We start from the raw sequence: 24,837 nt of genomic DNA, 5'->3' as shown, positions 1-24,837 counted from the left end.
GGGCTACAGATCATTGAGGGAACCATGAATGCCAACATGTACTGTGACATACTGAAGCAGAGCATGATCCCCTCCCTTCAGAGACTGGGCCGCAGGGCAGTATTCCAACATGATAACGACCCCAAACACACCTCCAAGACGACTACTGCCTTGCTGCAGAAGCTGATGGTAAAGGTGATGGACTGGCCAAGCATGTCTCCAGATCTAAACCCTATTGAGCATCTGTGGGGCATCCTCAAATGGAAAGGTGGAGGAGCGCAAGGTCTCTAACATCCACCAGCTCAGTGATGTCGTCATGGAGGAGTGGAAGAGGACTCCAGTGGTGACCTGTGAAGCTCTGGTAAACTCCATACCAAGAGGGTTAAGGAAGTGTGGGAAAATAATGGTGGTCACACAAGATATTGACACTTTGGGCCCAATTTGGACATTTTCACTTAGGGGTGTGCTCACTTTTGTTTAGACATTAATGGCTGTGTGTTGAGTTAATTTTGATGGGACAGCAAATTTACACTGCTATACAAGCTGTACACTCACTACTTTACATTGTAGACAAGTCTCATTTCTTCAGTGTTGTCACATGAAAAGATAATATTTGTAAATATTTTATTCTATGTGAAATACTGTATATAAAATAATATGCAAAGTGGTTGGAGGGAAGCTTCAGAATGGCAAAGATGTTTTTATTACAAATTATGTGAGCAGCCTGCAGTTCCTCCTTTAATGTTACAGAAAATAATGAAAAAAAAAATCATTTTTAAAGGTCATTTTTATTGTACAATAGTCAGTTTCAAGCACATAAAAGAAATTGTCACAAAAAAAGGGGACAAACAGTGTTCCAATATTGCCATACATCATATGAATAGTATCAACAAAAACATTCCAGCGCTAAAAGAGACAGGTATCAGAAAAGCATTGTGCAGTCAAAGTCCAAAAACAACATCCGGGAAGCAGTGCAGCTGTATATTTCTGGAGAAAGAAAATACATCAAACAGCGCTCAATGGGACCAGACGAAAAATAAATGAATATATAAAAATGAATTTATTATGAAGCAATGCACAGGGACAATACAGTCTAGTATAAAAACAATCAATGGTCAGATGCAATAAAAAAGCTCATTACTGGAATACAGCAAAATTGTAGTAGCAGTACCGCCTTAAAAGATGGAAGCAAGGGGTTAACCTGTCTTAGTAACCTTCGCTCATCTCAATTCCGGACGCAGGGGGGCTTGATGGTGCAATATACTGGGAGCGGCGAGGCACGAGGTGGCGCTGGAGCAGCCACTGATCTGCTGGCCGGTGTTCTGTCCAAAAATGTCCGCCTATCGAATACGGTCCGCAGCGCTTGCGCAGTACGGAGCACAAGGAGATTCGGAAAACCCCCGAAGATGAACGCCGCCTGCGCCGTGAGTCAAGGTGTAAGCCCCACCATCCAAGTGGACATAGGGCTGCACATAGTTAGAGGGCCCCTCGCTGGCTCGCTTCGCTCGGCTCTTTTATATTCTAACTCTATGTCCACTTGGATGGTGGGGCTTGAACCTGGAATCACGGCGCAGGCGCCGTTCATCATCGGCTATTTTCGGAATCTGCTTGTCATGTGTACTGCGCATGTGCAGTAAACAGCGGACACTATCCGACGGGGGACAGTATTTGACAGGACACAGGTCAGATGTCTGCTGTAGTGGGAAAGGCACGCATCCACCACTTCCTGTACTGCCACACCTCCTGGGAGACGCTGTACAGCGTCCTTGGTTACCATGCGTCCGGATGTCGGTAGGAGCTCCGCGGGACCCGGAAGACCAGCCACTCAAATCACCGGAACTCAATCAGGCGGTACGCACGCTCAGTCAGTTGCCGTGGCTGACATGTTTCGCGCGCCTGCGCTTTGTCAGAGTCACGGCCAGGCTTTCTTAAGAAAGAAGAAAGGAACAAGGGGAGGGGATAATTGGTAAACGCTATTAATATTAACCCCTTGCTTACACCACAAGGCACATCGTCCAGAGATATATGTATATATATATATATATATATATAAAACCAATGTTAAACAATAAAATAACAATTTCTAAAGGAAAAAGTTTTTTATATAAAGGAATGAAATAATATGGGAGAAAAAAAATTAATAAATAATAATGAAAAAATAATAATAATAAACATTCACCGCAAGTGGATCACGGGTTCAAAGAACCATACATGGTACATATATTCACTTACTAGCTTTCAATAAGTAACATCTTCAAAACAGTGTAATGGCCCGTACACACGATCCTAATATCGTACAAAAACGGTCTTCCGAGGAAGGATCGTACGATTTTCGGATCGCGTGTACACTATTTTCGACAGCCGATCACAACCATTCATCCGATTATTATTCGATCGGACATGCACGGAAATTTTCCTCGTACGATTCCAGATCGTACGATTTTCGTTTAGTCAGTATAGTTGTTGTCCGAAAATACAATAGAAATACATTACAACACATGACATCCCTAACAATTTTTTTTTCTTCTATAGTACGAGAATTTTCATGACTTTATTTAGCTTTTCAATTTCTACTTGCGATTATTAACCCGAAAACGGTTGTACCATATTCGGATCGTGTGTACGGGGCATTCGAAGAAAAAAATAAAATTACAACATTACAGAAAATATAATAAAAATATTCAGCAAAAATTCTGGTTTTATTGCTCAATACTCTACGAATTTGGTGGGATAGCACGATCAGAGGTTACCCACAAGTCCCATATCTTATGAAATTTACAAGGACAGCTTCGTGCTTCATAGGTTAGTTTGTATAGTGGGAGTGCCTGATTAACCAAAGTAAGCCAGAAGGCTATAGTCAGAGGAACTGAGGACTTCCAGTGTAAATTTATAGACTTTTTGGCATAAAAATAAAGCTAATCGCAAAAAAAATTGGTTGCTCTTAGAGACTCATCATCATATAACCAAGAAGAGACCTTAATGGGTTACAGATGTTCGGTATGAGGGACATTGAGCTGATAAACGTGGTGACTTTCAACCAAAACTCTCTAACCGATGGACATTCCCATACAATATGGTAGAACGTGCCAACCTCCAGTGGCGGCCGCTCAGGAAGGGACGCCACCCCCCTAATCCATGTGCAGGCCCCTAATCTGCATGCAGGGTGCCGGACACATGTATTTCCATGTTTTTTTTTTTTTTGAAGCACATTATTAGAGCCTGAGGCTCTAATTTGCTTAAAAAAGGGTGGGCTTGGAGCGCAGAGCACTGCACCCCAAGCCCACCCCACTGGTGTGACATTAACTATTATAATATTCGCTAATGTCTTCCTGCTTCTCCTCCCAGCCAATCAGGAAGTGGGTCCTAGGCCCCTTTTGGCCAGGGAGTCTTAGGACTCATGGGCTCGGGTCCTGCCCTCTACATGCGTATCGCCCTCTGATTGGGCTTTCTCAATAGAAGCATCTACTGAGAAAGCCCAATCAAAGGGCGATACACGTGTAGAGGGGAGGAGCCGAGCCCGCGAGGTCACGCAGCCACAGTGATGAGAAGGACTATGCAGAGCTGGTTTTAACTGAATATCTTGCAAGTGTTTTTTAATTGGGGCATTCAAATATAATGTTGCAAACGGAGAGCACTATGTATCCTCTATTACTGGGAGCGGAAGCAAGCGGAGCTCTATGAAACCCGGAAGTTAGTTCACGAGGGTAAATGTTCCTGCCTCACATTTACATCCCGTTTTTGCTTGTTAGCGATTTTCGTCATAGATTTCGTCAGTGGACAAAATGTGCTGAGCTTTTGGTTTTCGCCACTGTAAAAATGCCGCTGACAAAAACTTTGAAAACTGAGGCTACAACGCATCAGACTCACCAAAATTGTACAATAGAATATTGGATAAACATTGCCTGTCTGCAACATTCAGATGGTAGGGTCAGAATTTGGTGTAAACAACATGAAAGCATGGATCCGTCCTACCTTGTATCACCGATTCAGGCTGGTGGTGGTGTAATGGTGTGAGATATTTTCTTGGCACGCTTCGGGCACCTTAACCACTTCAGCCCCGGATCATTTTGCTGGTCGAAGACCAGACCACTTTTTGCAATTCAGCACTGCGTCGCTTTAACTGACAATTGCGCTGTCGTGCGACGTGGCTCCCAAACAAAATTTACGTCCTTTTTTTCCCACAAATAGAGCTTTCTTTTGGTGGTATTTGATCACCCCTGCGGTTTTTATTTTTTGCGCTATAAACAAAAATAGAGCGACAATTTTGAAAAAAAACTAATTATTTTTTACTTTTTGTTATAATAAATATCCCCCAAAAATATATTTAAAAATTTTTTTTCCCTCAGTTTAGGCCGATACGTATTCTTCTACATATTTTTGGTAAAAAAAAAAAAAAAATCGCAATAAGCGATTATTGATTGGTTTGCGCAAAAGTTATAGCGTTAACAAAATAGGGGATAGTTTTATGGCATTTTTATTAATCACCGATTTTTATTGTGACTCCAACATTATGGCGGACACGTCGGACATTTTTGACACATTTTTGGGACCATTTTCATTTATACAGCAATCACTGCTATACAAATGCAGTGATTCCTGTGTAAATGACACTGGCAGTGAAGGGGTTAACCAGGGGGTGGCAGTGTAGGGGTTAAGTGTTCCTAGGGGTGTGTTACTAACTGTGGGGGGCTGGGTTTTCTTTTAGTGAACACTGATCTCTGCTCCAATCACATGGAGCAGAGATCAGCGTCACTTGTTACTTGGCAGAACGTGGAGATGCTGTTTACAATGGCATCTCTCCGTTCAGGCGCCCCGTGAGACGATCGCCGTGGGCATACCCGCGACCGGACTCAAGAGGGTCCCGACCAGCACGCGAGCATGCTGCCAGGGCGGCATTAAAGATTGGACGTATCTGTACGCCAATATGCCTGCCCGTGCCATTCTGACGACGTACATTAGCGCGCGCTGGTCGGGAAGTGGTTAATACCAATTGAGTGTTGTTTAAATGCTTCTGCCTACCTGAGTATTGTTGCTGTCCATGTCCATCCCTTTATGACTACAGTGGCCCCATCCTCTGATGGCTCCTTCCAGCAGGATAATGCACCATATCACAAAGCTCCAATCATCTCACCACTGGACAATGAGGTCCCTGTACTCCAATTGCCTCCACACTTACCACATCTCATCCAATAGAGAACTTTTGGGATGTGGTGGAACTAGGGTTGCCACCTCATCCCTTTAAAACCAAACACATATTAATTACACAGGTTCTGTGGCTCACTTGGTGCCTTAACTGCATGAAATTAGCCTCAGAACCTGTGTAATTAATATGTCGGGTTCGGGTTTGATGAGGTGGCAACTCTAGGTGGAACGGGAAATTGGCTTAATGGATGTGCAGCCAACAAATCTGCAGCAACTGCTTGAGGATATCATGTCACTATGGACCAAAATCTCTGAGGAACGTTTCCAACACCTCGTTGAATCATCACCAAGAATGAAGGAAGTTCTGAAGGCAAAAGGGGGTCCAACCCGGTACTAGCAAGGTGTAACTAATAGTGTATACTTATTTATTGATTATGTATTTTTCATTTTGCTGCCATGGAGTTACAGTGGCAATGTAACATTTCATTTCATCAGATTTACTATTTACAGTATTTTGATGTGGGTATGGTTCCCACCTCATCCCTTTAAACCCGAACACATATTAATTACACGGGTTCTGTGGCTGATTAAGGTGGTAATTAAACTCACTTGGTGCCTTATCTGCATTTAATTAGCCTCAGAACCCGTGTAATTCATATGTGTTCGGGTTTAAAGGCATGAGGTGGCAACTCTAGATGTGGGTCAGCAAATGCTTAGGACTTCTAATGAGCTTTATATATAATACTGGCTGCCAGTAACATCAATGGCTCCATTTTACTTCCTGCCTCTTCACCTTTCACCCAGGACCATCCTGCCTCTTCCTGCAACCAGACATCTGTTTTCCAGTTGACTTCCTGTCCTCATGAGTGGCAGCAGCCATTTTGTTGTGGTCCAATTCAATCTAAAGTGAAAGGCTTGATGCTAAATTGTGACTCCTCTGGACTCCGTTTTTTATTCAGTCCTTTTTCTTTTGAGCAGATTATTAAGGAGGAGAGACAACATGTGCCAGAACAGCAGGAGTGGCTAAATGGCCACTTCAAACACTAGAGGTTCAAGTGTCTAGGGGGTGGCAGCAAGGGACTTGGCGGCCATATTTCTGTGGTCAAAGTGGACAGAAAGTTACCCAGGATCCTTTGCTGGAGCCACTCTGCTTCCCGTATTGTGACAAATCTGCAGGAGCTGAGTTTCCGGACTAAGAGTCTCTGGGAAAAGGTAATAACGATCGTTACTATAATTTATATTACTTGCAGCGGTAATAATAATGTTGTAAAGGTTACACTTAACTGCAAAAAATATGCCGTGTGCAGCATTACAGAAGTCCACAGAGAAGTGCGGTCTTCTGCTGATTGGCTGAAGTCACTTTTTTTTTATATTTAAAAGTCTGTTTATTGCTCTCAAGCAGTACGAAAATTACAAATGCATAAAAGTCCAGTCTGTATGATGTACATATACAGAAGGCAACATCATGTAACAATAGACAAGCGCAAATTTGAATGCATAAACATCGATCGTCTTATATGAGTTATTGGACCACATCCAGTGATTATTCAGATTTACTTTTTAACCACTTAACGCTTTGTATGTCCTATTTTTGAAGAGGGATATCTCCGTAACGGCATACGAGGCGCCGGTCGTGTGTGCGATAACGGTGGTCTCCCCGGCGGGTTCGCCGCGAGATCACCGTTATCGGTGGCAGGAGAGGTGCCACCCCCCCTCCCGCCACTCTCCCGCGCCCTCCACCGCTTACCAGAGCTGTCGCTAGCTGCGGAGGCGATCGGGTCCTATCGATGGCTGGGTATAGAGACGAGTGAGGCTAAGATGGACCCCACTCGTCTCTATATCATAGGAGGGCGGAAGTTGCGTCAAAACGTCACTTCCGCCCATACCTCTTAAAAGGTATATTTTTTTTTCAATGTCATTTTTTAAAATGAAAATTTTTTTTTTTTTTTTTTTTTAACTGCATTTAAGTCCAAATATGAGATCTGAGGACTTTTTGACCCCACATCTCATATTTAAGAGGACCTGTCATGCTTTTTTCTATTACAAGGGATGTTTACATTCCTTGTAATAGGAATAAAAGTGATCCATTTAATTTTTTATTTTTATTTTTTAAAGTGTAAAAATAAATAAAATCAAGTAAAATAAATAAGAAAAAATTATTTTTTTTTAAATCCCCCCCCCCCCATCCCGACGAGCTCGCGCACAGAAACAAACGCATACGTGAGTAGCGCCCGCATATGAAAATGGTGGTCAAACCACACATGTGAGGTATCTCTACGATCGGTAGAGTGAGAGCAATAATTCTAGCCCTAGAACTCCTCTGTAATGCAAAACATGCAACCTGTAGAATTTTTTTAAATGTTGCTTATGGAGATTTTTGAGGGTAAAAGTTTGACGCCATTCCACGAGCGGGTGCAATTTTGAAGCGTGACATGTTGGGTATCAATTTACTCGGCGTAACATTATCTTTCACAATATAAAAAAAAAATTGGGCTCATTTTACTGTTGTCTTATTTTTTTATTCAAAAAAAGTGCGCTTGTAAGACCGCTGCTCAAATACGGTGTGAAAAACAGAAAATTGTACCATACTTACCGTAATTTTCTTTTCCTGGTGCCTATCCATGGCAGCATACCTGTGACAAGCTCCGCCTTGGCTCCTCCCTCAGGACTAGTGAATATTATAAAAGAAATCGTTAGCACAGCCCCAGCATTCTCCGTAATATAGAATACCGAGGGTGGGATTGTATGCTGCCATGGATAGGCACCAGGAAAAGAAAATTACGGTAAGTATGGTACAATTTTCTGTTTTCCTGGTGCCTCCATGGCAGCATACCTGTGACAAATAACTAGCTAAAGATGGGTGGGATGATGCTTAGAAGTTTATTTTAAAGAAATTATTATTTATAAGAAGCAAAAGCTGATGTGACTGCCTATATGCCAAACTCCACTGATGAGAGAGCCCCTGGGTCCACCCTGTAATGTTTCGGAACGTATGTTGGGACGACCAAGTCGCTGCCCTACAAATAGTTTCAATTGACACATTCGCTCTTACCACCCAAGAGGCAGAAACCACTCTGGTGGAGTGCGCCCTGACCGCCGAAGGGGGTTCCAGCCCATTTGTCTTGTACCCCTTGTGGATGAGTTTAACGATCCATGAGTCAATCGTTCTTGCTGATGCCTCCTTGCCTTTGTTTTTGTTTTTTTTTTTTTTTTTTTTTTTTTTATCCCAGGGAATTATAAATAGCCTGATGGATCCCCTGCAGATAGCATCTCAAAGTGGAGGCAATGTCCAGCTCATAAAAAGAGCCAGAGTCCTGTTCAGAAAATGTTGGGAGTGCCCAAGGTTCCGACATGTTCAAGGATGATGCAACCTTGGGAATAAATCCTCGCACTGTTCTGAGTTCTACTCTGACCGGATAGAATATCATGTGAATTTGATCTGTTCCTAAAGCTTGGGGCTTTGAAACCCGTCTGCCAGAGGTTATAGCTATCAGGAAGGCTAGCTTCAAGGTTAGATTCCAGAGTGATGCTGACTCCGAAGGGGCAGAAAGGTGGATTGGCTAAGGACGATAAGGATGATAGCAAGGTCCCAAGTGGGAAAGGATTGTTTTGTTGGCGGTCGGATCTTTTTGACAGCTTTGAAGAACTGGATTATTAAAGGATCCTCGGCCCATCTTCTACTGGTTGCTGCTGAAATCGCTGATACCTGTACCTTTAGTGTACCTCTTACAAGGCCTAGGTCTAGGCCTGCCTGTAAAAACTCAGGAATTTGAGAGGATGATGGGGAACCTGGATCACAGCTTCTGCCAAGCATGAAGGCCCTGAACTTGTTCCACACTTTATCGTATATGCCGTTTGTGGGTGGTTTTCTTGCCTTGAGCAAGGTTGCGATCACTTTATTGGAACACCCTAGGGATTGGAACCTTTCTCTTTCAGCTGCCAGATGTGAAGGTCCAGCCTGCGGGGGGCCTGGATGGGTATGACATCCTTGCGACAGGAGAAGAGGTATTATTGTAACCTTGACTGGAGGCCGGGTACTCAGATACATTGCTGTGGGGAATTGGCCGGTACGGTATGACCGCTATCACCGTCGTGGTTTCTGTCATAAGTCTTGACAAGAATCTTGGAATGAGAGGCCGTGGAGGGAAGGCATAGGCCCGGTTGCATGCCCAGGGGGCTGAGAGGGCATCTATTGTCTCCGCCTGGGGGTGAGGAAGCCTTGAAACGAACCTTGGGAGTTTGGTATTGAATGCTGTTGCAAATAGGCCTAGCTCGAGGGGACCCCACTAGTTCACTATCCAGTCAAAATCTCCGGGTGTAGAGACCATTCGTTGGCATCAATGAACCTGTGGAAAAGGCTGTTGGCCCTCGAGTTGAGATGACCGGGCAGATAGACTGCCCTCAGGTCCTTTAGATTCCTTTCTGCACAGAGAATTATGGGTTCCACCTCCTTCAGGAGGGACCTGCTGTGTGTCCGCCTTTGCCGGTGTACATAAGATACTGCAGCCCTGTTGTTCATTTGGAGGAGAACTGGTTTCCCTGTAATCTTGAACTCTAGGGATAGAAATGCGAGGTAGGCCATTCTTGACCTCCAGGACATTTGACACCAAGCCTGCTGTATGGAAGGACCGTCTTCCCTGCACTGAAATCTGGTTGCAGTGTGCTCCCCAACCTGCTGCACTGGCATCGGTAGTAATTGTGATCCAGTCGACATGCCCTAATGGGCGCGGAACCAGAAGTGTCTGTTTCTTCATCCACCAACGTAGACTCCTGAGCATCAAGGTCATCAAGTGTATGGTTTGGGATAGATACCGTCTGTTCCACAGTCTCAAGAACTCCAGCTGGAAATGTCTCAAATGCTAATGGGCCCAGGGGACCATAGGGATACAAGACGACATCTGGCCTATCAGGCCCAAACAGTTTGAGACTGTCAGGTAGGATCTCGTACTCACTTTCTTCATTTGTTGAATAATGGATGTCACCTTCTGAGGTGGGGGAGCCACTGTTCTGTTCCTTTTATTGAACAGCGCACCCAAATAAACCATCTCCTAGGTTGGAGAAAGGTGACTTTTCTCCTGGTTTATCTTCCATCCGAATTCTGCTAGAGTTGTCAAAAGAATGTTCCTGTGTTCCCCTAACTGGGCTGGATCCTCCGCCAGGAGTAGAGTGTCGTCCAAGTAATGGCATACCTGAAGCCCCAATTCCCTCAGAGGGGTTATGATGGCAATCAGGGTCTTTGTGAAGACTGCTGGCGACGTGCTGAAGCCAAATGGATCTCAGATACTTCTGGAACTGGAGTATGGATATACGCAGGTAAGCGTCCTGCAAGCCTATTGACAATAACCAGTCCCCTGGTTAGACTACATGAATAATCATCTGTAGTTACTCCAGTTTGAATTTTTCTAGGAAGATAAAGGGGTTTAGTCTCTTTAGGCCTATCACAGGTCTTCACCCTCCATTTCTCTTGGGGACTAGAATACAGGAGTAACAACCCGAAAAACTCTCTGATGGAGGCACTGGGACTACTGCTTGCTGTTCTTGCAAGGAGAGAAGAAATCGCTGTAGTGCCTCCGCTCTTTTTTTTTTTTTTTTTTTATTTGGAGGGAACCTTGACACCCTTTTCGGGGAGAAGAAGTCCTTGGGAGATTTGTCTAGGGACAACCAGAAATGGCTGTATTTGACTGTGGAGACTACCCAAGGATCCCTGCACTTTTGTTCCCAGATCTTTGAGAAGTGTTTTAACCTGGCCCCCATAGCTTGGGCTGGCCTGGCGTCCAAGGATTTAGTGGAATCCTGTGGGGTAGGCACTGGTCTCTGCCTTCAGGTCTTGAGAAACGTAGACTGTGTGCTTTTCCAAGAGCATTGCCCTTGCGGAGCAACGAATTGAATCAATGGCGGCTTCACCAATAAAGTCTGCTGAGAGCTTCAGCTCATCCAAGGCCTTGATTACATCCTCCTTTGGGATTTCCTGTTGGCCTGCCGAATCTATATTATTAATCCAGACATGTAGTGCATTTGACACTGATGTCAGAGCTATCACAGATTTACAGACGTTGTCTGCCATCTGGTAAGCCTTTTTGGATCCAGATCCATCCTCCTGTCCAGTGGGACCTTAAAGAAGATGAGTCTTCCAGGGGCAACGTGACATTCTTTGCCAACCTTACCACTGCTGCATCGACCACTGGAGAACCCTCCAGCACTGCGGAACTAGCCTCAGAGAGGGTATAACGTTCCCAACTGATTAATGGAGAATCTTTTCTCTGTCTTTTTCCACTCTTCTTCAATCACATCCCTTCCATGAGAGGGAAAAAGGATATCTGGCATTTGAGAAAGGGGAAGTACGATTTAGACTTTTAACCTCTGTGTTGGTCTCTTCCCAGCCGCTCTCTTGTTTAACTGCCTGTACAGAAAGCTGTACCATGGCGAAAGCAAAGCCAGAGGCATCTAGGTCATCAGATGATTCCACTGAGATGGCATTCTCTTCCTGATGATTTTAGAGGAAGATGCAAGGGTCGGACAAGAAATTCCACTTGTGGACGGCCCGGGAATGGGAGCCTCAGCCGTTTGCTCCTGTGGAGGAGATGCTGGCTGCGTCGGCATTGTAGCTACCAATTCCGCAGTGGAATCATTTACTGCTTTCTTAAGTAGGTCCGCCACTTGGAGACTTTCAGATTCTCTGTCCGCTGCATAGTCCCTGATGCAATTTCGACAGATCAGTTTGTCTGGAAGTGGGGTAGCCCCACAGGGCTGACATCTTGGAGATCTAGGTCTCGGGGAGCATGAATGACGGCGCTTTTGGGCCGATGCTTTCCCCTGGATGACCTGCTGTGACGAGAGTCATCATCGTCTCCATGTTGCCTTGAGGTCTTCTTAGACGTCTTCTGGCATACAGGACTGAAATACATAAAAGTACCATCCACAGTGCACTCTTTTATCCATTTTTAAAAAAGTGTATCGACTTACCTGGACGTAGGTCCTTACCTCAGGTGTAGAGTAGGATCTTGTGCGTGCGGCAAATGGCTCATACTAGACGGATTAGCAGAAACAGCAGCTAAGAAAATAGTTTTAGAGAAGAAAGATCAACCCACCACGTCTTGACTTGGTAAAAGTGAAATTACCTCTATAAACAATGGGTTCTCTACCTTTGTCTTTTTTTTTTTTTTTTTAACCCAGATGAACATCTATTTAAATAATTTTTATTAATTTTGTTTATATAATAATTTAATATATTTATCTTAAATTATTTAATTAATCGCTCCCCTTTTTTTTTTTTTTTTTTACATTTATTTATTTATTTATTTTACCTAAAAGGAATGGGTATTTGCTCCCTGGAGCTCTCAGACGCAGTACTCCCTGCGGCCACAGGCGTCCCACTGAGGCCGACAGGGAGATAAATAGTGAAACAGGAGAGGCAGGGCACGATGCCCTTATCCAAAATGGCCGCGGCGGCCCCCGGGAACTACTGCGCATGCGCCGACCGGCGGAACGGAAACCCGGAAGCCTCGCACCGCCGGCGCATGCACAGAGCACCGCGGGGAACGCCGAGGGGGCGAATAAAGTGCCGGGGCTGAGCGCGCGCGGCTCCTACGCAGCTAACAATGGCAGGGGCTAGGAGAGGGGTTTTTCCTCTAAAAGAAGCAACGAAAAATAAAAGAAAAAATGAGAGGTCAAAAGAAAGACAGAAATGGAAAGTTGAGGAGGGGAAGATAGAGAGGGAAGAAGAAAGAGAAAGGACGAAGGGGAGAAAGAGAAAAGCCAAAGATGTAAAACCTAAAAGGGGAAGGAAAGAAGGAGGGAAAAAAAGAAATGTAGTAATAGCTGCTGCCTCTGTTACCATGAACGAGCTGGTGCCTGATCAACTTGCAGATAAAGCTCTTACTTAAGAGACAAACTGCTTGTCCCAAAAGATCCTACAGAAGGGACTTCCAACCTTATAAGCGCGTTTAGCTGCCCAAGAGAAGGAACTGCGTCCGGGAGAGGCTTGAACCCGGACGGAAGCTGCCGAATGCAGAAGGTAAGGACGCCGACCAGGATTCACTGCCATGAGGTATGAGGAAAAAAAGGAGAATGCTGGGGCTGTGCTAACGATTTCTTTTATAATATTCACTAGTCCTGAGGGAGGAGCCAAGGCGGAGCTTGTCACAGGTATGCTGCCATGGAGGCACCAGGAAAAAAGTATTGCAATGACTGCCATTTTATTCTCTAGGGTGTTAGAAAAAAATATATATAATGTTTGGGGGTTCTAAGTAATTTTTTTGCAAAAAAAACTGTTTTAAACATGTAAACACCAAATCTGAAAAAGAGGCCTAGTCTTTAACCACTACAATACAGGGCACTTTCGCCCCCTTCCTTCCCAGCCCAATTTTCAGCTTTCATCGCTCTAGCGCTTTCAGTGACAATTGCGCGGTCATGCTACACTGTACCCAAATTAAATTTTTATCATTGTTCGCACAAATAGAGCTTTATTTTGGTGTTATTTATTCATGACTCCGTTTTTTATTTTTTGCGATATAAGCGCAAAAAAAGCGGAAATTTGGAAAAAAAACAATATTTTCTTTTTTCCATTTTAAAAGAAATCCAATAAAATCTAATTTTGTCATAAATTTAAGCCAAAATTTATTCTGCTACATGTTTTTGGTAAAAAAAATTCCGTTAAGTGTATAATAATTGGTTTGTGTGATAACGGACATATGTATGCAAATGATCATGTACATATGTGTGCAGGTAATCATTGGGACATGTGATTTTAGTGGGACATATGTGGGGGACATGTGTTTTTATTATTAGGGACATGTGTTTTTATTATTTGGGGACATGTGTGTTTTGGGGACATATGTGGGGACTGTGTTTACACTGTGGTGTGTTTACACTAGACTGATGATCAGTGAGTAAAAAGCTGTAAAAAACAGCTCATACTCACTGATCATCAGCCGGCTGCAGCGATCTGCTCTCCTCTCCTCAGCGATGACTTCCGTGTGAGGAGAGGAGAGCCGATTGCCTAGCAACCGGCTGTTTGTTTACATCACATGATGGCCGTGATTGGACACGGCCGTCATGTGATCAGGAGGGCCAACCACAGAGCCCTCCTGCCGATCTGAGATGTGCCGTGTCCGGGTGACACGAGCACATCGTGATCGCGCCGCTGCGTGGGTACGCGCGCACGTGATCCCGCTCCTTCTGAAGGACGTTCCTGAACGTCCTATCAGGAGTAGACGGCTCCCACCCATCCGTATATATGCATTGGCCGGGTGGGAAGTGGTTAAGTGGTTAAGGTAAGCTTTTGGTTAGCTTTAAGGCCAAGGTTTTTCTATCTTGAATCCAAAGTATGCAAGTCCAAAGTCACACCATAGATCCCAGACTTTAGGACAAGTTCTCCTCCTCCTGGGTTTTGAATCATGTGTCCGGGTTTCAGTCCGCGTGAAACCTGGACATGTCATTCATACCGGAATGTGGCTCGGACCAGGGCCTGACAGGAGGGTGAGGGGGAACTATGCACATCACATTGCTATTCTCTTTGGAGTGTCCAAAGGTGTCCAAGTTCCTATAGTTCAGGGTTCTCCAAACTATGGCTCTCCAGTTCAGGTTGTTCAGAAACTACAATTCCCATCATGCCTAGTCATGTCTGTGAGTGTCAGAGTTTTACAATGCCTCATGGGAGGTGTAGTTCCACAACTGATGGAGGGCCGTAGTTTGGAGATCCCTGCTATAGTGTATGCTAAAAAAAAAAAAAAAAATGCTGTGCGCCACTAAAGTGTTTGACTTGAAGAAAAAGTGGCAACCCTAGCCCTATAGAACTTTCTCATATGGAATGATCTGTTTTTTTGTGTGTTTGTTTTGTTTTTTATAGGTTTTCTGGAACACGCTAGGGCAGGGGTCTCCAAACTTTCGAAACAAAGGGGCCAGTTTATTATCCTTCAGACTGTGGCCAATAGGAGTAGAAAGTCCTGACGTTGATGATGCCAGAGTGGGAGGAATAGTGTCTAGGGTTGCCACTTGTCCGGGACTCACCCAAACATTTCAGGTTTGGAATCCTGTGTCTGGGTTTCAGACTGCCTGAAGCCCGGACACATTATTCAGACAGGACTATGGCTTCCCAGCAGGGTTGCTATCTGCGGTTGTCTAAGCCGAGAGTGTCTGTTACACTCTTTCACACTGCCCAAAGCCAGCACTAACAATACTAACAATGCCCCCCACACTGACGGGAGAGGAGAAAGGGCTTGATCTGCTCCTCTTCCTCCCACCCCTCTGTGTCTGCCCACACTCCAATCCCTGGCGCTGTGCCTCAGAAAAGGGAAGTGGGGGAAAAAGTTCAGTCGCAGATACATCTGGATGAGAGGTGCTGACTGCCAAGTGGTGAGTGAGCTCACCATCCATTCCTGTCTGTGACTGGAGTCTCCCCCTTCTCTCTCCTTGTTCTGAGCGAGTATGCAAAGGTAAATCAGGGTTCTCAGAGCACCCCTTACATCAGAGTTTCACTTTACACCAGGGGCCGCAGTGTTCTTATCACATCAGAGTCCTCTCCGTACATCACACTTCTCAGTCTTCCCCCTTAAATCAGGGTTCCCAGAGCATCCCTTATGTCAGAGTCCCCAGAGTTCTCCCTTACATCAGAGTCTTACAGTGTAAGGGAACTCTGAGTTCAGATATAAAGGGGGAACTCGGCAGATTCAGATGTAAAAGGGAAACTCTGGATTCAGATATAAAAGGGAAACTCTGTGCACTCTGATGTAAATTAATTAATAGCAAAATATATGTACAGTTTATACTATAAAAAAATTGCTGTGCACCACTAAAGTGTTCGGGTTTAACTTGAAGAAAAGGTGGCAACCCTAATAGTGTCTTATCATTGGTGTCATTGGGAGGAATAGTGTCTCATCATTGAGAGAAATAGTGCCCGATCATTGGTGTCAGTGGGAGGAATAGTGTCTCATCATTGGTGTCAGTGGGTGGAATGGTGCGCCATCATTGGTGTCAGTGGGAGGAATATTGCCCCATCATTGGTGTCAGTAGGTGGAATAGTGTCTCATCATTGGTGTCAGTGGGAGGAATTATGCCCCGTTGTTAATATCAGTGGGAGGAATGGTACCCCGAATGCCAGCTAAAGGCAAGCAAAGGGCCACATTTGGACCCCGGGCTGCAGTTTGGAGACAACTACGCTAGGGTGTTATGGGTTCATCTATTTAATAATGATGGCCTTGCAGGACAGGATGTGGCAAATGTTCTTAATCTAAAAAAAAGCCTTTATTTTAGGTGTACACATGATAGGGAAGCATAAAAGATTAACTAAGAAGGCGATCACTGGGCAACTCTAGATAAGGTATATAAAATCAGCTTGGACACATAGTGTAGGGACCCTGCCCTATGCCTTGTCCCTAATCACAATTTAGTGCTGCCAGGCTGTAGTCAGGCTGAGCATTGATTGTTATTTCTGCTTTCCTCAGGTTTTCCCTAAGCTCAGTTATTGTTTGTTTCCACCTGCTATTGGTGAATATCTCTGGAAATAGCGTAAGAAGTTCCAATAACCTGAGTTATGAATATTTGCCACTGGTGCAGGCTGGGGGAGAATATAAACATGTGTCTGTGACCTTGAAAAGTTCTCTTGCCTCCCAGGTTTTGCCTGGGTAGGTGTGTAAAGCTGCTCTCTACCCTCCCAAGCCTGCTGCCTGGGGAGGACACACGTGCTTTGAGAAGGAAGGCCTGAATTTGAGGCCTCAGGAAGCTTGCACTGCCTTGCTGCAGGTTATATCCTGGAGGAGTGAAGCTGACAGCTAGACTGGAGCAACAAGGTTGAAGCTTCACCTGCGGAAATATGTCCTGGGGAAGCCGAGTAAAAACTACCACTGGTGGCCATTGTAAGAAGTTCTGGTGGTTGTCCAGGGAGATCATGTATTACCTTGAATACCCTTCTTTTACTGTCTGAAGACTACAGAGTGCCGGTTCGGCCTAAAGGTCCTTCTTCTCTATTGACTTTTAGTAGACATAGAGTCTGAATTTTGGTCTTTTTGGGTATCCTATGCCCTAATCTATTTCTCCCTGAGTTTTTTGGCTCTATAAATTTAGCAAGGTCTCTGGCCTTGTCCAGTCTAATGAGGTACTTTCAAGGCCAAAGATAGCTGACGTCCTTCTGTATGTGGTGGGTTGTGAGGCATAGTGGGTGCAAGGTGGATAAAGTTATTGGGCGCCAGACACTTCTTGGATGTAAAAGAGGTTTTATTTCTCATGACAGTCCTTTTTATATTTTGAGAGGAAAAAGGGTTAGGACCAGGACACCCTTAAGCAGTTGCAATTTCAATTGGCAGACTTTGAGACTTCAATAGGAGGACAGCCCTACAGGCAAAGGCACCACATCTGCACGTGCAGGATTGCTGTCTTCTATGGCAACAGTCTTTAACAGTTCCTAACACAAATTGTTACAGTTCTCTTTGCTTCAATACAACTTCTACTTGTAGTTCTTCAGCCCCTTGAGCTGCTGGTCTCTCACTGGACCCTCTGATTCACAGACTCTGAATCCCCGGAGCTCCTCAAAGCTTTGCGGTGGTATCTCCCTCAAGCGTCACCCACGCTTCCCAGTCCCTAGCTTGGCACTCTAGATAATTCTCAATCTTCACCCCTGCTAACCAGCTCAGTCCCTGGCTTCACTCACAAGGCTGCTCTGCAAGCATCACCTCCGCGGGTTGGGTCCCTGACTTGATCACAGCCTGAAGTTTCCCAGTTCACCACCGTGCCCGTTCGGTGAGAATGCTGCTCCGGTACTTTCTTCAGTTACTCACTGTGGTCCCTGGTAAAGGTGGTTGGACCCTTTGTGGCGACAGCTTTTTTTCTACCTCTAACCACAACAGGTTCTCCGGCCGGCAGAACCGTCACTTCCGGTTGGACTGCAAGCCACAATCCCAACCCTGCGCGGCCCTCACACAGCCTGGCAGCCAGATGCCCCCAGGAGAGGCCCAAAAACTTCCCCATTGGCTGAGATACCCCACATACCCATAACCTCACTTTGAGTTGTCCTTCTCATATCTAGTACCACCTAGTGGTAGAAGAGAAAAGTACAACAAGGCCAAACTTAAGGAGAAATCAATGGATCTCTTAACAATTGACCAGGGTAACTACTCTTGGCAAGTAAATATGTGAGCAGCATATGCGAGTACAAAATAATTTCCAAGGCATTAGATATAGCATGGAACTCGAGGATGTATGCATTGCTGGCGACACCTCCAGAAAATTTTAGACTTTTTATATCCACTGTAGCTAAAAAGATCAATGGGAGCTTATCTGAGAGGCTGAAATCGCTCCTTGCTCAAGGAACCCCTGGCAACCTCTGGAGGAACCCTAGGGTTCCATGGAACACTGGTTGAGAAACTCTGCCCTAAACCATGACAGAGTTACATAAATATGTAAAAGAATGAGTGAGGTAGATCACACTTCTCATGTAATTGTATAAATTAGTGTATGACACCTTCATGGTACACATCTGATAAGGTAACCATGCCATAGGATCTCAGGATTAGTACATACTTCCTCAAGCACTGGATTTTTGCACAAAGATTACTGAGGTCCATAAGACATATTAGATGGTGGCCCAGGTTTTTTGTTTTTTTTAAAGCCTGTGGTGTGTGAACACACTCCCAAAAACTCCACCTGGTGCCAAAGAAAGTGCGCACACATAAAGAGTGTAACACAAAACGTTCAATGGGTGTATTATAGCCCTTCCAAAGAAGGACCTTAACCTGATCTCCCGGGGCGTTAGGCTCCAGACGGGGACTGAGGTACTTACTATGGCCCATCTGGCCGAAACCAGATGGACCTCGTTCTCTGGAGGGTCTGCCGAAACAGACCCCCCCCAAGTACTAGGTGGGGCTCCCCCCATAGGAAAACCCCATGAGAGAAGGCGAACCAAGCCAGAAGGCCATGTCCACCCCCTCCCAAGACTTTCAGGGCAGGCTCGAGGACCTACACCCTACCAGTCACACAGTGACAAACATGTACACATCAAACAAAAGAATACAAAAAAAGTGACACACATGGGGTTATAAATAAGAGTGGGGAGGAGGAAGTGAAACGTGATCATTGTGCAATACAATGGCCGACTCTTCGGCCAGGAATAAAAAATTCCGCTGGTCCTAGCCAAAAGGTCCGGCCCAAGAGGCAGGTGTGAAAAAGAGTGGTACAAAGTGCAATGACTTTGGCTCCCTAATTCAAAGATGAGATGATGGCTCTGGTGTTTAACATGCCAGCAGCAATACAACAACCAAATATGTTTTAGATGGTGCTTATCTTTTAATGTGCTTTTTATTATTCACAGACTCAATGATGGAGAAGGATGGAAGCCACACGACCGAAAGATTATTAAACCTCACCCTGGAGATCATCTATCTGCTGACCGGAGAGGTAAGGAGGATTCTGGGAGGTCACATGACATCACTCTTCTCTCTATTAATAAAACACTGGCCTGACCGGAGAGATGAGGAGGATTCTGGGAGGTCACATGACCTCACCCTTATCTGTTATTAAAAAACACAGAGCTGACCGGAGAGGTGAGGAGGATTCTGGGAGGTCACATGACATCACTCTTATCTCTATTAATAAAACACAGACCTGACCGGAGAGGTGAGGAGGATTCTTTGAGGTCACATGACATCACTCTTATCCGTTATTAAAAAACACAGAACTGACCGAAGGGGTGAGGAGGATTCTGGGAGGGTCAGATAACATCACTATTAGCACGTCACATAGCACCACTCTCATTAATAAAGCACAGATGTGACCAGAGAGGTGAAGAGGATTCTGGAAGGGTCAAAGTTCATACATATATATTTGATATTGTCTTAATGTACAGGATTACACTGTAGTGAAGAAGACATCTGGAGAGCATTTCACTCCGAACACCCATTCAAATGTCATGAGCAGAAAGGAAAAAACTAACATGAAAAAGATTCTGGAAGTCACCAGTGAGATCACTGAGCTGCTGACAGGAGAGGTGAGCAGTACCCGGAATTATAGGACATTATCCAGTAACAAGCAAGGTGTAAGTCTTGATATTGACTCAGTATGTCACCACCGGGGGTCCTCCATTTGCCCACTGGATGACCTAATTGTTGGTTATGGAGACATAGCACAATAGTGCTAACTGAACAGTGGGGACTATGTTAACTTCTTCCTTGTTTGCTTTTTTTAATGGGACACCCACATATTATTACTCAAGAGGCAATCTGTAGATGGAACATAATGTTCCAGTTCCTTTTGATGTTAACTTCCTAGCTGACTTGGCAACGGAGTGGCTAAACCTAGGGAATTATCTTTGTACACAACACCAGAGTTGCGACCAATGGAGAAAACTTCTTGATAATGTAATGGTGGACCTCTGGTGGCTGATGTTTTTTTCCTTGCCTCTTCTTCTAAAGTTCAAAGGGGGGATCATTTTCTGACAATGCCTAGTGTGGGAGCTGTCAGATTTTTTCAGAGTATGTATCCCAATAGAGCTGTAACCTTAATCAGCCTTAGAAAAATGTGTTTTTATGGAGATTGTAACTATGGTCCTTCATTAGAGTAGTTCTGGAAGGGAATCACTACTAGTGGGGGTGGATTGGTACTCATCTTTGTCATCATCCGGGAGGTTTCCCTTCTGTTTCTGTCCAAGAGACATGACCTCTTTGTCATGTCTATACATGACCAATAGGCCTTCATTAGAGTAGTCCTGGAAGGGAACCATTAGTAGCGGGGAAGGGTTAGTTCCTGTCTTTGTCATCACCTAGGAAGTTTCCTTTCTGTTCCTGTCCAAGAGACATGAATTCTTGGTCATTATTATTATTATTATTATACAGGATTTATATAGCGCAGACAGTTTACGCAGCGCTTTACAACATTGGGGTAGACAGTACAATGCAATACAATTCAAGACAAGGGGAATCAGAGGGCCCTGCTCGTTAGAGCTTACAATCTAGGAGGGAGGGTCAAGTTATACAAAAGGGTAATAGTTGTGGGGGATGAGCTAATGGAGAGAATTTTTTTTTTTTCTATTGAAAAAGCCCATGGCGTGCAAAACACACCCAAAAAACTTCCACCCGGTGCATAAAAAAAGTGCACACACATAAAGAGTGAAACACTAAAAAGTGCAGACGGGTGCCTGATGTCCTCCGAAAGAAGGACCATACCCTGATCCCCTGGGGCATTAGGCTCCAGACGGGGACTGAGGTACCAGACTCAACAAGTGGTCCCCGGACGAAACCGGAAGACCTCCTTTGCCCGGGAGGACTGCCGGAACAGAACCTCCTAGGTACTTGGTACTGTGGGGGCTTCCCCGAAGGTAGGCCCCCCCTCATGGATATTGGACCAAGCCAGAAGGCCTATGTCCGCTCTCCCACAAGACGTTCAGGATTGGTCCGAGGACCGACACCCTACTAATCAAAACGTGAAGTGACAAACAGTGACAAAACACACACAAATAAAAAGTGAGGAAGGGATAGTGAAGAGGAGAGTGAAAAGTGGCCATTGTGCAATACAATGGCCGGCCCTCCGGCCAGGAATCAAAAATTCCTCTGGTCCTAGCCAAAAGGCCGGGCCCTAGAGGCAGGTGTAAAAAAAGCGTGTAATGGTGACGTGACCTAGGTGCCAAAATCAAAGTGCGGACGCACAGTGAATAAGGCACCCCTGGACTGCCACTCCAGGGGCACATCACCATGGGCTTTCCAACAAAAGCATCCCCGACAGCCCAGCCCAGACCACGACAGCCCCCACCACAGCCAGAAAGGCATGGAGATCAGCGAGCTTAGTGAGACCCTTTGCCATCAGGTCAAACCCTCACTCCCGTCACTCCTACCTAATTATATTCGAAAGGTACAGGCCGCCCCCCTGCTGGAACAGAGGAGCTAAGCGTTCCCTCCCGAAAAACTGACTGGGGCTAAAGCTGCCACAATCCAAGCCGGTCTGCCAGGGTCCCCTCCCCTGGCGCCGACCAGTGGTTCTCCGCCCCCATCAGAAGGCTTCCCGAACCGGCTACAAACCAGTCCGGGTCACCTTTACACCAACAGGCTTTGCATAGCAACCGCCACCCCTGCTCCACCGCCGTAATGGAGAGAATAGTGAAGTTGTTAGATGGAGGTAGGATAGGCTTCTCTGAAGAGGAAGGTTTTCAGGGATCGCCCTGAAAGTGGATAAAATGTCTATACACGAAGACTAGGCCTTAGTGAGAGTAGTTCTGGAAGGGAACCGTTACCAGGGGGGATGGGTTAGTACTCGTCTTTGTCACCATCCGGTAGGTTTCCCTTCTGTTCCTGTCAAAGAGAAATAATCAGAAAGAATCTGATAATCAGAAAGAAGTGGAAATCTGCCCATAGTGTGAAGAAATCCCAACTGTGAGATTTGTCACCAGAAAATGGTGCTCCCATTGGACAATATCTCTAATGCCCTGTACACACGAGCAGAAATTCCACCAGCAAAAGTCTGAGAGCTTTTGGTCCGAAAATGCGACATTGTGTATGCTCCATTGGACTTTTGCTGGCGGAATTCCAGCCAGAAATTGATTGAGAGCAGGTTCTCAATTTTTCGGCCATTCCAATCGTCTGTACCAATTCCGACGTGCAAAATTCCTACGCATGCTCGGAAGCACTGAACTTCATTTTCTCGGCTCGTCGTAGTGTTGTACATCACCGCGTTCTTGACGGTCGAAAGTTCAGCAAATTTCTGTGTGACTTTGTGTATGCAAGCCAAGCTTGAGCAGAAAACCATCCAAGATTTTTCCCATGGAAATTCCACCCGTGTGTACGTGGCATAATACTCATGTTTCAGTGAAAACCATAAGATTTTGGACTTTCCCAAAACATCTGTCCTTGTGAGCTTGGTCACCAGGAAAAATTAAAAAGGTAGACTCCCCCACTGACAAAATCAGAGGTTTTATCCTATCCCCAATTTATCCAAAACTAGAACTTGACTTTTAGGTCAAGTACTTCTCTGTTCTCTGTGTAGGACAAGGATCCACACCAGGACATCAAGAAGGAGAATCATCAGACCTTCACATCAACAGGTAAGATGAATCTTCATTCAAAGCAACTATAGAACTCTACCCACACAACAGCAACACATATACAATACATATTCAGTCGGTGTGTGTGTTTTCCTACAGATGGATCCAGTAATGGTAACCCACCTGAGAGATGTCCCCGTACTTTGTATTCCCGGGATTCCACACAAGAACATCACACCATCCCTCACCATTATCAGGTAGATGCTGAGGGTCTCCCCAAAGACCATGGTGACTCATAGAAACATATAAGAGTGACGGCAGAGAAAAGACCCAAGTGGTCCATCGAATCTGCGATAGACTCAACTTGTAAGAGAAACAGTGTGGTTGTGATACACTTCTACTTTTTGATCTATTAAAATTTGCTTTATTTTGTAGGTTGAGGACCTTGTTGGTATCAAAGTAGAAATTGTAGAGGCTGAAGAAGATTTGTATTTGAAGAATACACGGCCATGTTTGGACGAGGATAGCCCAGCATTTATCACCCCAGGTAGGCAGTACCCGCATACTCACCAAAAATACTACCCAATTTCTAATTTGGTTATCTGATCATGATCAACTGTATCCCAATATACAAACTTATCTCTCGTTCCAAAGAGGAGCCATTAATCTACAATTATGGCCCAGGGTACATCGCCAACTAGAGATATGCATGACAAAACATTTGTTCGTATTGGATTCGTTTGTTAATTTAGTTTCGTCATATTTGTTATGTTAGAATGATTAAATTTTTGAATTTTTGTTATTTTCAAATCGATTATATTCATTCTACTTTATTCTTTTTTATTCTATTATTTCCTATTATATTCAGTTTTATTCTATTCTATAAAGCAGCCCAAGTAGGAAACTTCATCTTATTTCACTTTTATACCTTACTGTATGTGTTGCAATATGTTTTCATTTCAAATTCATTTTCAAATTGGAAGAATTAGTTTCGTTATAATTTATTTTGGATTAGTTGAAATGCGTTACTATTGTGATTCTGAAATTCAGACACATCCAAAACGCAGAATACTGAAAATGTCAGAATTTCGATTTGCAATGGAACGAATCACAGTTTATGCCCTGTACACATGGTCGGAAATTCCGACAGAAAAGGTCAGATCGGTTTATATTGTCGGAAAATCCGATCGTGTGGGGGCTCTATCGGACTTTTTCCATTGGAAATTCCGACGGAAAAAATTTGAGAGCAGGATCTCAAATTATCTGTCAACAAAATCCCATCGGACTTTGTCCGATCATTTGTAGAGTATTCCGATCGGACAAAGTGCCACGCATGCTCAGATCAAATTACGAGACCAAAGCTATTGGCTACTAGCCTGAACATAGTCCCATCGTAACGAACGAATGTCACCAGGTTCCGAACGATCAGATTTTCCGACAACTTTGTCCTTTCGTGTGTATGCAACACCAGTTTCGGACTAAATCTGTTGGAAAAAATCTGACAGATTTTGTGGTCGGAATGTCCGACCGTGTGTACGGGGGCTTAGACATGTGCAATTAGTTTCAGTCCCCCTCCTGAACCATACTAGGTACATGCCCTCAACATGGGGGTGAGTGCTTTGGGTAGCCCCCCTTCCCCAAAGCACCCCCTCATGTTGAGGGCATGTGACCTGGTATGGTTCAGGAGGATGGGGTGCCCACTCATCCTGTCGCCAGCTTCCCAGCCCACTCCCTAACAACCAGCTATTCTTCACACAGAA

The 24,837-nt window shown here is 44.8% G+C and overlaps 1 protein-coding gene across 3 annotated transcripts in view; it reads left to right on the top strand.

Moving 5' to 3' along the window:
- The first annotated feature begins 6,192 nt into the window (after nucleotides 1-6,192).
- LOC143956355 (uncharacterized) overlaps nucleotides 6,193-24,837 on the top strand; it is a 141,859-nt gene continuing 123,214 nt past the window's right edge. Inside the window, exons 1-6 of one of the 3 annotated variants that reach the window (XM_077466571.1) lie at nucleotides 6,194-6,333; nucleotides 19,421-19,506; nucleotides 19,955-20,095; nucleotides 23,080-23,137; nucleotides 23,237-23,334; nucleotides 23,513-23,624. In XM_077466571.1, coding sequence (XP_077322697.1) covers nucleotides 19,426-19,506; nucleotides 19,955-20,095; nucleotides 23,080-23,137; nucleotides 23,237-23,334; nucleotides 23,513-23,624 — 490 coding nt within the window. In that variant the 5' untranslated portion in view covers nucleotides 6,194-6,333; nucleotides 19,421-19,425. Of the gene's footprint in view, nucleotides 6,334-19,420; nucleotides 19,507-19,954; nucleotides 23,138-23,236; nucleotides 23,335-23,512; nucleotides 23,625-24,837 lie in introns of those variants that run through there. The other 2 variants (XM_077466573.1, XM_077466572.1) reach the window with 2 other exon arrangements.

Source organism: Lithobates pipiens, unplaced genomic scaffold, assembly GCF_037356315.1.
Source record: "Lithobates pipiens isolate NorthernLeopardFrog02 unplaced genomic scaffold, aLitPip1_a1.2 Scaffold_35, whole genome shotgun sequence".
Taxonomy (NCBI): Eukaryota; Metazoa; Chordata; class Amphibia; order Anura; family Ranidae; genus Lithobates; species Lithobates pipiens.
The sequence above is the reverse complement of the archived record's forward strand: the minus strand, read 5'-3'. Positions and strand labels throughout refer to the sequence as shown.